We start from the raw sequence: 12,573 nt of genomic DNA, 5'->3' as shown, positions 1-12,573 counted from the left end.
CCGATATGGGTTTTTAAGGGCTAATGATGATTTGTGGGGGTCAAGGAGGTTGACATTTAATGCCAATAATAAATATAATGAATTGTTAACTTTTTGATGAGAAAAATTCCCAGCGACAGCCATGTATCAATACAATCAATTAGACTTTGTTTTTAAACAAACCACATAACGGTAAGAATTTATTTGAATGGTGAATCTCTTGATAAACTGGGTACATCAAGATGGTATAGGCCTACTCACAATATAGGTAAATTCATATTCAATAGGACTGTGTGCATGCATTGAGTTATTGAGCTCGGTTTGACTGATTTCAGTGGTCTATTGGGCTACAAATGGCAATCTGTTTCCCTTTCATTTAGGACCATAGGCCTACAAGCTAGGCTTCCATTGCGTCCAGAGGCAGTTTGGAACTTGGTAGCGAGTGTTGCAACCGAGGACAGACGATTTTTACCCACTATGCGCTTCAGCACTCAACGGTCCTGTTTTGTGAGCTTGTGTGGCCTACCTAGGGTTGTACATTTTGGGGAATATTCAGAGGTGGAAACTTTGTGAGAATTATATGCAAATTAATACCATTTAATTGTTTTTTGCATTGGATATATTTTTATTTAACTTTATTTAACTTGGCAAGTCAGTTAAGAACAAATTCTTATTTTCACTGACGATCTAGGAACAGTGGGTTAACTGCCTTGTTCAGGGGCCGAACGACAGAGTTTTACCTTGTCAGCTCAGGGACTCGATCTTGCAGTTCCTAGTCCAACGCTCTAACCACTAGGCTACCTGCCGCCCCGGATATATTTACCTTATCATAAGTAAACATAATCGCAAATGATTAAATCCTTCCAATAGAAATAAAAAACACTATTTAGTTATGAATTTAACTTTAAATTAGTTGACTCTTCACATGGGATGATTTCACTGAACAAAAAAAAGGAAACATTGAATGATCCATCTCATCTCCCAAAAAGGTTTTCAACACACATTTATAAAATGATAGTCTAGAAACTAAAGGTCTGGTTGTCTTCCTCTCAGGCTTCCATGTCTTCTCCCTGGACCTCCTCAATGTCCACCTCTTGAACATCAGACTCTGAGGCCTCATCTTCACTGTCACTTTCACTAAGTAAAAATGCATTTATCTCTCTACTCTGCCTGTCTGGCTCCCCTTCTATCTGTTTGACTTGAAGTGTCGCTCGTGAATTGCAACATTATGCCAAATCAATCAACAGTGTCCGGCCTGAAGCTGTTGCTATAGCGAACTTGCAACATTGTAACAACTATCCACTGTGCAAACACTGGTTGAATCAACGTTGTTTCCATGTCATTTCAACAAATAAAATCTACATGATGACATTGAATCAACCTGGAAAGGGATTGGATTTGCAAAAAGTCATCAACGCAAGGGAATTGTCTTTTCTCACCTGTAATTTTTAACCTAAATCCAATGACATTGTTATTTTTCAACCAAATGTAAATCAAAACTAGATGTTGAAATGACTATTCCGAGCACTCAGAGTTTCTTGTGCTAATAAACTGTTGTTACCATATTTAGAAAGCATTTCAATCATGTCATGCCCTATTGCCCCCCCCTATTGCCCCACTTTTTTGAATAGGAAAAAAGTCATACATGATTTTTCATATTTTCTGAATATTTGTATGAATTTGAGCTTGTGTCCTCAGAAATGAGTACACCTTAGCAATTAAATTTTTTAAATGACCAGAAAGGTAAGTTTCAGACCCCAAAAATGTTGCAGCTCAAATCATCATATTTTTATGATCACACTTCCTCAATTTAAATATTATGGAGACACCGATACATCTGTCAGCACGAGTTATCAGTGTAGCCTGTCATCAGTGTAGTCCGTCTAGACATGACGTTGAAATATCTTCACGCCTAGAATAAAAACTTCTACCCCAGGTTTCTGTTATAAGAGTCAATTTAATAAAAATAATAATAATAATAATTTTCCATTTGGGAAAATTAATCCTGTGCAAATCATCCTTTGGAATAAAGCAAATGCTTGGATAATAATTTCATAACACAGCAAATAATAGGTTTATCGGCGTAGAGTGCACCGCATCATCCCATGGGATCTGTCAAGGCTGCGCACAGCAGAAATATCACTGAAATATTCTAGTTCCTACACATCACCTTCTATATACAAACAACATAGGACTTTTAGAAGTTGATAAGCAAATGGGCAGTATCATGTTCATGCCAGTCCTCCCTAGACTGCAAAATGTGTCTTCCTAGAGTTGACTCTTTTAACTCCAACCACAGGAGTCGGAGTCGACTCCAAAAATCCTGAAACCGTTCACCCCAATTCGTCGGGGCATGAACTCCACTGGGATGCTGGGGCGGCAGGGAGCTTAGTGGTTAGAGTGTTGGGGCAGTAACTGATAGGTTGCTAGATCAAATCCTGAGCTGACAAGGTAAAAATCTGTCGTTCTGCCCTGAACAAGGCAGTTAACAAGGCAGTTAACCCACTGTTCATAAGCCGTCATTGTAAATAAGAATTTGTTCTTAACTGACTTGCCTTAGTTAAATAAAATAAATGTTGACTCCAATGCTTCCCATATTTGTGTCAAGTTGACAGGAGGTCCTTTGGGTGGAGGACCATTCTTGAAACACAAGGGAAACTGTTGAGTATGAAAAACCCAGCAGCATTGCAGTTCTTGACACAAATTGGTGCGCCTGGCACCTGCTACCATACCCTGTTCAAAGGCACTTAAATCTTTTGTCTTGCCCATTTTTTAAAATGTCAATATTCAGTCAATTTCATTGCTAAAACACAGGGCGGCGGATAGCCGAGCGGTTACAGTGTTGGGCCAGTAGCCGAAAGGTCGTTAGTTTGAATCCAATTGTTGACAAGGTTAAAAAAAATTGGTCAATGTGCCCTTGACAATGGCACTTAACCCTAATTGTTCCAGGGTCGCTGTTGATAATGGCGACTCTCCGAAGGTGTCTCAGGGGGAGTTGGGATGTGCAAAAAAGCTAATTTCCAATGAATAGATATGTGAAATAGGACAAATATAAGCACCCACCAAATTATTTATTATTATTTAAAGTCTTGTGACTAATACCATTTAAAAATGTTTGAGTAAATGTAGCTCTTTTAATAAATGTTTTGCTTCTACCTTGCAAGGAAGTGGGCCATAGTTAATACATCAAGGAAGGGATAATTCATGAGTAATTGACATCGGACATCATGCCTATGCATCCCAATGTCTGTAAAGGAGCGACTGGAGAGAGTTTCATAGCGCATTTAGTATTTTCGACCGAGGCCCTCTTAGACAAAGATTCCCATGCTATGTCTCGGCGACGTAAATACATGCTGAATTTCCTGTTGTCTCTCTGCTACTGCACGGCAAGCGGTACCGGAGTGCCAAGTCGAGGTCCAAAAGGCTCCTTAACAGCTTCTACCCCCAAGCCATAAGACTGCTGAACAATTAATCAGATGGCCACCCGGACTATTTACATTGACCCCCTCACCTTTTGTTTTTACACTGCTGCTACTCGCTGTTTATTATCTCTGAATAGTCACTTTACCCCTACCTACATGTACAAATGACCTCGACTAACCCCCGCACATTGACTCTGTACCCCTGTATATAGCCTCGTTATTGTTATTTTATTGTTACTTTTTAATCGATATTGGTGCTCACTACTAGGTTCCATCATGTCAAGTGGAATCAAGGTCCTTTCTAATCAGAGGTTATGAGAGAAAGGTGGCAATGCGGAATTAAGACGAGCCTTTCAAGACTATTGGGATACATTACATTACATTCATTTTAGTGGCATGTTGGAAAGGTTATATCAATGTTCTAGTATGTATTATGTCATGAATTATATAGTACTGTAAAATGTGATGCAAGTCATGACGAGTTGCTGTCGAGCATTCCTTCATATCAAAGGGTATTTTAATAGAAATCAATCACTTTGAGAGGCGGAAAACATGCTTTTAGTTAAGTGGATTGAAATAAAGCTTTCTAAGGCATATTTCAAACATCAAATATGTAAGTCGAGGAAACTAGAGCATGTTGCCGCTAGTATATGTTAGCACAGCTACTTTCCATCTCAATTTTGATTTTTTGATTTCGGGATTAATTTTGTAGGTAGAAGAGTGAAGTCATATTCTGGAGAGTGAAGTCATATTCTGTTTGCACAGTGATTTATGTTTCCACCATTTTGGAAATAATTCAGTTGAATATTGTGTTACAGAGGGGAAGGCCTAGCTCTAAATATTTACCATACAGTGGGATTGCAGCTAAAAAGAGAATGATGCTGTCTCATCTGACACTAAACCACACATGATAGATTTGCTTAAGCCACTACTAGGCCTACAGCTTGATCTGCCAGACAGATCTGTGTGGGGGTTTTGTGTGCGTGCATGCGAGTGTGTGTGTGTGTAGGAGAGTGAGAAAGAGACAGTGAGAGACAGAAACATTTAAATAAAGAGGGAGTTAGATCAAGTAGGAGAGGGGGAGAGAGAAAGACACACACAGAGAGAGAGAGAGAGAGATACCTGGTTCCAGCCACCGCACCGTCATTCTTCCCCAGGGGCTCATCCAACTCCACGCCGCACCACTCACCCTTGGCAAAGTCAGTCTCCCCCACGTAGCGCACCACTCCTGTCTTAGTGCCCCCCACCTGAAAATACAAAGGAGCATGATGAACAACTGCAACATCTTGGGAATTATCATGTCCAAAATACCTTGCGTAGTAAGATAAAATACAGAAAAACTGCATTATCTTGGGAATTATCATGTCCAAAATACCTTGCGTAGTAAGATAAAATATAGAACAACTGCATTATCTTGGGAATTATCATGTCCAAAATACCTTGCGTAGTAAGATAAAATATAGAACAACTGCATTATCTTGGGAATTATCATGTCCAAAATACCTTGCGTAGTAAGATAAAATATAGAACAACTGCATTATCTTGGGAATTATCATGTCCAAAATACCTTGCGTAGTAAGATAAAATATAGAACAACTGCATTATCTTGGGAATTATCATGTCCAAAATACCTTGCGTAGTAAGATAAAATATAGAACAACTGCAACTGAGGTAGACATGAGGTTGTCTTTCTGTTTCTTTTTGCTTGTTTGTTTCTTGGTATTTGTGTTATTTCAGATGCCCCCAAAATATGCATACTTGAAAAAAAGATATGTCGTTTGCGACATCCTTTTCCAACTGTGCAAAGATGTTCTTACATGTTTATAAATAAGGTATGTAGTGTGGCGTAATCTTGCACGGCGCCTTCACCGCGACAGTATATACTGTATCCCAAAAAGGTAACAATAATCATTGGGCTACTTTCAGTGACAATGGAGTGTTGCCTTTTTAGAAGGTGGGATTGGGATGTTATGATGTAGACACATAAGGGTGAAATCAGACAGGCATCTCGGTGTTGCATGGGTAGACATCGAAGTTGACAACTCGGAGTTGACAACGGAGCGGCAGAGCTGATGTGTAATCATGCATGACTGAAAAAGCTGATATAGCCTACATTCTATGTCTGAAAAGGTCACAGCCGGTTACGCTAATGCGATCAGACAGACTGATGATAAAGAAACGTAGTCCATCTAAAGTTCAATCATCTACAAACAGTGGACCGAGGCAAACACAGATCCATTCTCAGTGTTTTGGAATGCCATGACAACAACAATATTGTGTCCTCTCCCAAACCCCCCAAAATGATAATATAAAATCTAAGACAATCAGACATGGTATACAGTATATTGACATACAACTTTCCATGCATCATCATGGCATGCACTAGGCTATACGCTACCTATGCTGCAGCGAATTTACCTGAAATGTTTCAATTTAAATGACATTTACCTAAAAATGACCAGCTGATGAGATAAATGAACTGTTCAGAGTGCTTCATACAGAGATGCGCTGTCTGTTGCCAAGCAGCACCAACAATATGCTTTTGGAACGTCCCACGTGATGATTGGCATGTGATTTGCTAGTGTCAAAGGAGGCCAAAGTCACGAGAAAACCATATCCAACATGCATCTGGCGTGCTCCGAACTCAAATTCACATATAAGCAACGGTATTTACGTAGCCCGAGTTGGCTAGAAGTACATCCACTATAACAATGGAAAAGCACAGGTAGAGCTGATACGACCTCTGTCTGTAACAATGGAAAAGCACAGGTAGAGCTGATACGACCTCTGTCTGTAACAATGGAAAAGCACAGGTAGAGCTGATACGACCTCTGTCTGTAACAATGGAAAAGCACAGGTAGAGCTGATACGACCTCTGTCTGTAACAATGGAAAAGCACAGGTAGAGCTGATACGACCTCTGTCTGTAACAATGGAAAAGCACAGGTAGAGCTGATACGACCTCTGTCTGTAACAATGGAAAAGCACAGGTAGAGCTGATACGACCTCTGTCTGTAACAATGGAAAAGCACAGGTAGAGCTGATACGACCTCTGTCTGTAACAATGGAAAAGCACAGGTAGAGCTGATACGACCTCTGTCTGTAACAATGGAAAAGCACAGGTAGAGCTGATACGACCTCTGTCTGTAACAATGGAAAAGCACAGGTAGAGCTGATACGACCTCTGTCTGTAACAATGGAAAAGCACAGGTAGAGCTGATACGACCTCTGTCTGTAACAATGGAAAAGCACAGGTAGAGCTGATACGACCTCTGTCTGTAACAATGGAAAAGCACAGGTAGAGCTGATACGACCTCTGTCTGTAACAATGGAAAAGCACAGGTAGAGCTGATACGACCTCTGTCTGTAACAATGGAAAAGCACAGGTAGAGCTGATACGACCTCTGTCTGTAACAATGGAAAAGCACAGGTAGAGCTGATACGACCTCTGTCTGTAACAATGGAAAAGCACAGGTAGAGCTGATACGACCTCTGTCTGTAACAATGGAAAAGCACAGGTAGAGCTGATACGACCTCTGTCTGTAACAATGGAAAAGCACAGGTAGAGCTGATACGACCTCTGTCTGTAACAATGGAAAAGCACAGGTAGAGCTGATACGACCTCTGTCTGTAACAATGGAAAAGCACAGGTAGAGCTGATACGACCTCTGTCTGTAACAATGGAAAAGCACAGGTAGAGCTGATACGACCTCTGTCTGTAACAATGGAAAAGCACAGGTAGAGCTGATACGACCTCTGTCTGTAACAATGGAAAAGCACAGGTAGAGCTGATACGACCTCTGTCTGTAACAATGGAAAAGCACAGGTAGAGCTGATACGACCTCTGTCTGTAACAATGGAAAAGCACAGGTAGAGCTGATACGACCTCTGTCTGTAACAATGGAAAAGCACAGGTAGAGCTGATACGACCTCTGTCTGTAACAATGGAAAAGCACAGGTAGAGCTGATACGACCTCTGTCTGTAACAATGGAAAAGCACAGGTAGAGCTGATACGACCTCTGTCTGTAACAATGGAAAAGCACAGGTAGAGCTGATACGACCTCTGTCTGTAACAATGGAAAAGCACAGGTAGAGCTGATACGACCTCTGTCTGTAACAATGGAAAAGCACAGGTAGAGCTGATACGACCTCTGTCTGTAACAATGGAAAAGCACAGGTAGAGCTGATACGACCTCTGTCTGTAACAATGGAAAAGCACAGGTAGAGCTGATACGACCTCTGTCTGTAACAATGGAAAAGCACAGGTAGAGCTGATACGACCTCTGTCTGTAACAATGGAAAAAAGAGCACATCAATACATCCCTTTTTTTCTTTTCTTTTTCTGTGTATTGAATGTAAACCCACTGTTAGCACATACAGATGTAGGATCTTTATTTGAGCCAGTTTGCTACAGCAGGACAATTATCCAGCAGCAACAAGAAATGTGAAGAGTTTTAGATGAAAAGAGTTTTAGATTACTTGATATTGTGTTTCTTTGTTTTTCTATTGAATAATAGGGGTACATGTTTAATTAAAAGAGTGATAGAAATGGAAGTAAATGTAATCAGAATGTTTTTAATACTAATTTAAGAGTAATAATAGAGTAATAATAGAGTAATAATAGAGTAAATATAGAGTAAATATAGAGTAATAATAGAGTAATAATAGAGTAATAATAGAGTAATAATAGAGTAATAATAGAGTAATAATAGAGTAATAATAGAGTAATAATAGAGTAATAATAGATTTGTACAATGTATTATGTTACTTGTTACTTTCATTGCCATGTAATCTGTAATCAACAACTGATTAAAATGTTTACGTCATCCGCCCAACCCCTAAACAATAACCTAACAAACAACAGGCCAATCACCAATAAGTGAAATAACCTTTCCTTGATCTTCACTAAACCAAAATAAACAAATAAACCAATATAAATACAGATTCTCAACAATCGATTCGATATCATATCTCTTTCCACATAAACAAGATTTTTTTTTTTATAAACATGATGAACACACATTATGTCATCATGGTCATCATCCTAGAGGCCAAACAATGATATCATCCATGCCAGTGTGTATCTCTTACTCAAAGCACTGCAAGGAGCAGAACAATGAAATTCAGTCTAAATTCATCTGATGGCAAAACCTGGTATGGCTTTCACTCTCTTTTCAATCCCCCAAAGTCCTGTTCTTTCACAGACAGCCATATTGATTCCACCTCTGGCTGTGAGAAGATATTTTTTCTAAATGGTATGATGACAACACAAATGCAAATAACAAAGACTGCGATGTTATTGCTCCACAAGGCTTATTTACTGGAAAAAATACACTCCATTTCACAACTTGGTAAAACTTCCTATTAATGCTGTCTTTATAGTGGATTATAAACACATTTATAAAATCCTATGAGCTACGCATAATGCATTATAATCCATGAAATAGGCACTAATAATTGCTCATTAACATCTATAACTATATCCACAGAGCATTATGACAAGGCTCTATAATGCTCATTAACATCTATAACTATATCCATAGAGCATTATGACAAGTCTCTATAATGCTCATTAACATCTATAACTATATCCATAGAGCATTATGACAAGTCTCTATAATGCTCATTAACATCTATAACTATATCCATAGAGCATTATGACAAGTCTCTATAATGCTCATTAACATCTATAACTATATCCATAGAGCATTATGACAAGTCTCTATAATGCTCATTAACATCTATAACTATATCCATAGAGCATTATGACAAGTCTCTATAATGCTCATTAACATCTATAACTATATCCATAGAGCATTATGACAAGTCTCTATAATGCTCATTAACATCTATAACTATATCCATAGAGCATTATGACAAGTCTCTATAATGCTCATTAACATCTATAACTATATCCATAGAGCATTATGACAAGTCTCTATAATGCTCATTAACATCTATAACTATATCCATAGAGCATTATGACAAGTCTCTATAATGCTCATTAACATCTATAACTATATCCATAGAGCATTATGACAAGTCTCTATAATGCTCATTAACATCTATAACTATATCCATAGAGCATTATGACAAGGCTCTATAATGCTCATTAACATCTATAACTATATCCATAGAGCATTATGACAAGTCTCTATAATGCTCATTAACATCTATAACTATATCCATAGAGCATTATGACAAGTCTCTATAATGCCTTATGACGCAAAGTGTTATAATGCCCTCACACCATTCTCATAGTGTTATAATACATTACAATGAGGTAGAGGGAATTCATAGAGAGTGTTATCCACAATCATAAAAAATGTTGTGTGTGAATGTAGTAGAGATGGACAATGTCTGTCACTGAAATGAGTTGGTGGAGAATAGTGCTCTGTTCACTTCCCAACCTCTGACTCGTGACTACTGCCATCTTGTTTTGAGACACATCTTCTCCAGACTGATCCCGGGACACAGAGGCCTTTTGTGAGTGGGCGAGAGAAGAACCTACAGTAATTGCCTGGGAAAGAGATGGGAAAGAGAAAAGAGCATAACCTACTTACAGCACACTGCCCTTTTGGATAGCATGGCCTGGTCAGCACAGAGCAGTTTCCAGTGAATTATTATGTTGTACTCATCAAATTCATACAAATCAGTTGTGCTGTAGGTTGTCTTGTCATGACGTGTTTTGAGAACTTACTGCTGATGTTTGAGGATAAAAACTGCACAATGAATGTTGAGGGTTGATCGATTAATTGATCGATTGAATTGATCGATGAATACATGTTTATAATAAATACTAAACTTTATTTATTATAAATTATAAATATTATAATATAATATGTATTATATAATTATTTATTAATAATTATTAATAAATCATAATAATGATAGTCATCATCAATGTCAATGTGAGTCAAAAAAGGCTAAAAATCTCGACTTCCACTCCTTCTCATCCACATATGGTGCACATTTGTACGTGAAATACGAGTACTGTCACATCTTCACTTCCTCTGAGAAGAGAAGCTCCAGCTTGACGTAACAGACAGACACATTCATCACCCGTGAATCTACATAGAGAGAACAAAAACACTCCCAAAGAATGTTGAGTCCTCTCTTCCTAACTCACTTTGTTTACTCATAGGGACCAGAAGGTAGCCTAGTGGTTAGAGCGTTGGACTAGTAACCGCAAGGTTGTGAGATCAAAACCCCGAGCTGACAAGGTAAAAATCTGTCATTCTGCCACTGAGCAAGGCAGTTTATCCACTGTTCCCCTGGTGTTAAAGATGTGGATGTCAATTAAGGTAGCCCCCCACACCTCTCTTATTCAGAGGGGTTGGGTTAAATATGTAAAACACATTTTGGTTGAATGCATTCAGTTGTACAACTAACAAGGTATTCCCCTTTCCTTAAACCTGCACAGCATGACACACCATGCCCAAACAGCTTTCACACAAAGGAAAATAGACCACAACCTAGCTTGTCAAAACATAAGGAGAAGACATCGACCTGGGTTGACAAAATAGGAGATCTTGCTATTTCACTGAGTGTTCCCTTCCATCCCTAACCTGTCCATTTTCATGGGCTGGGAAGAGAGAAGTGTGATGGAGTAGTGTGAAAGCCATGAGGCAAAACACAGTTGTGGGCTGCTTGTGATGCCAGTTGGATGGATAACTGCATAAGGATTCACAGATTAAAGTCTGAGTGTGCCTGACAGCAGTGCAGAGACAGCGAGTCAGCAACATACTGTAAGACTCCTCTTGGCTACTGCCCCTCTGTTGCTTTGAGATGGGACTCAAAGCAACTCCGTTTTAGCAACCCCGCTTTAGTGCCAAGACACAGAGAGCTACACCAGGGCACTATGCTGTGATATCTTTGTCTATGATTTCAAATGAAGGTCAGACAGATGCACTATAAGATACAGTAAGGTGATATGAACTGTAACCCATAGGCTAGTCTCTCTTAAGACATCATATTGAGGATGTGTAAGACCAGTCCTATGAGTCCGTTAGTTTGCCTTGCATTCAAAAAATATATAACTTCCAGCAACTGTGTTATTGTGCTATGCAGATAGTGAAATATACATAAATAAAACACAATTAATAGAGATGGTTAAATGTTCTTTACGGGTTATTTTGCACATATACACTGTATTACAGAAGAGTATTAAGGCCAAGTGAAGACAAAATAAATACACGGTGATGCATAAAAAATAAACAGTGGTGGGTTGCATTTTGTTGTTGTTGCACTGATAGTACTTAAAAAACTCAAAATACTTTGAGAGAGTTGAAAATATTTGAGAATAAATGTCCAAATTAAATTTGGTGAATAGTCGCAATATTTCCATAATAAAATCGAAATACAATTTTGAGAATAAAGTATTTTGAGAATAAAGTCTAAAACTTTGGATATTTTTAGTTGGCTACTGCTACCTAACGGTATTGCGTACAGATTCTGCATAACCGCAGCATTCGAATGAGGCAAAAAGCATGCATTATTATGAAAGCATGCATTATGCAACTCGTGTACCATACAGCCTCTTTCCACCAGGGGTAGCATGTTTCTCACAGATTAAAAACAAGCGTAACCATATACACTTGTAAGAGTCATTCATTTTCATTATTATGGTCCTGTGTGGCTCAATTGGTAGAGCATGGTGCTTTTAATACCAGGGTTGTGGGTTTCATTCCCACAGGAGACCAATAAGTAAGTTGTTCTGGATAAGAGTGTCTGCTAAATGATGTAAATTATTTATGATTTTCATTTAAATGAGCTTTAGTATTAATACTATAATGGCTAATATTAAACTCATTTTCATGAGAATGATGCTAATAGCATAGGTCATCAATAGGTCATCAATAACACACACTGAATCAATAAATAATGAATTGCATAAGACTGATGTGCAGAATCATAAAAATAATACCACCGCGCCAAACTCTGATCTGTCATCTGCTGACAAAGAGATTTCTTTTTTTTGCTCTCACGTTTGCTGTGTTCACATATTTTGAAGTATACAGTTGAAGTCAGAAGTTTACATACACCTTAGCCAAATACATTCAAACTCAGTTTTTCAAAATTTGTGACATTTATTCCTAGTAAACAAATCCCTGTTTTAGGCCAGTTAGGATCACCACTTTATTTTAAGAATGTGAAATGTCAGAATTATAGT

At 38.4% G+C, this 12,573-nt stretch overlaps 1 protein-coding gene across 8 annotated transcripts in view; it reads right to left on the bottom strand.

Moving 5' to 3' along the window:
* LOC135548864 (CAP-Gly domain-containing linker protein 2-like) overlaps nucleotides 1–12,573 on the bottom strand; it is a 71,143-nt gene that overhangs the window by 32,600 nt on the left and 25,970 nt on the right. For all 8 annotated transcript variants that reach the window (XM_064978906.1, XM_064978904.1, XM_064978905.1 and 5 more), the window contains one exon: nucleotides 4,524–4,648. In XM_064978906.1, coding sequence (XP_064834978.1) covers nucleotides 4,524–4,648 — 125 coding nt within the window. The remainder of the gene's footprint in view (nucleotides 1–4,523; nucleotides 4,649–12,573) is intronic.

The sequence above is a fragment of the Oncorhynchus masou genome, chromosome 11 (assembly GCF_036934945.1).
Source record: "Oncorhynchus masou masou isolate Uvic2021 chromosome 11, UVic_Omas_1.1, whole genome shotgun sequence".
Classification (NCBI taxonomy): domain Eukaryota; kingdom Metazoa; phylum Chordata; class Actinopteri; order Salmoniformes; family Salmonidae; genus Oncorhynchus; species Oncorhynchus masou.
The sequence above is the reverse complement of the archived record's forward strand: the minus strand, read 5'-3'. Positions and strand labels throughout refer to the sequence as shown.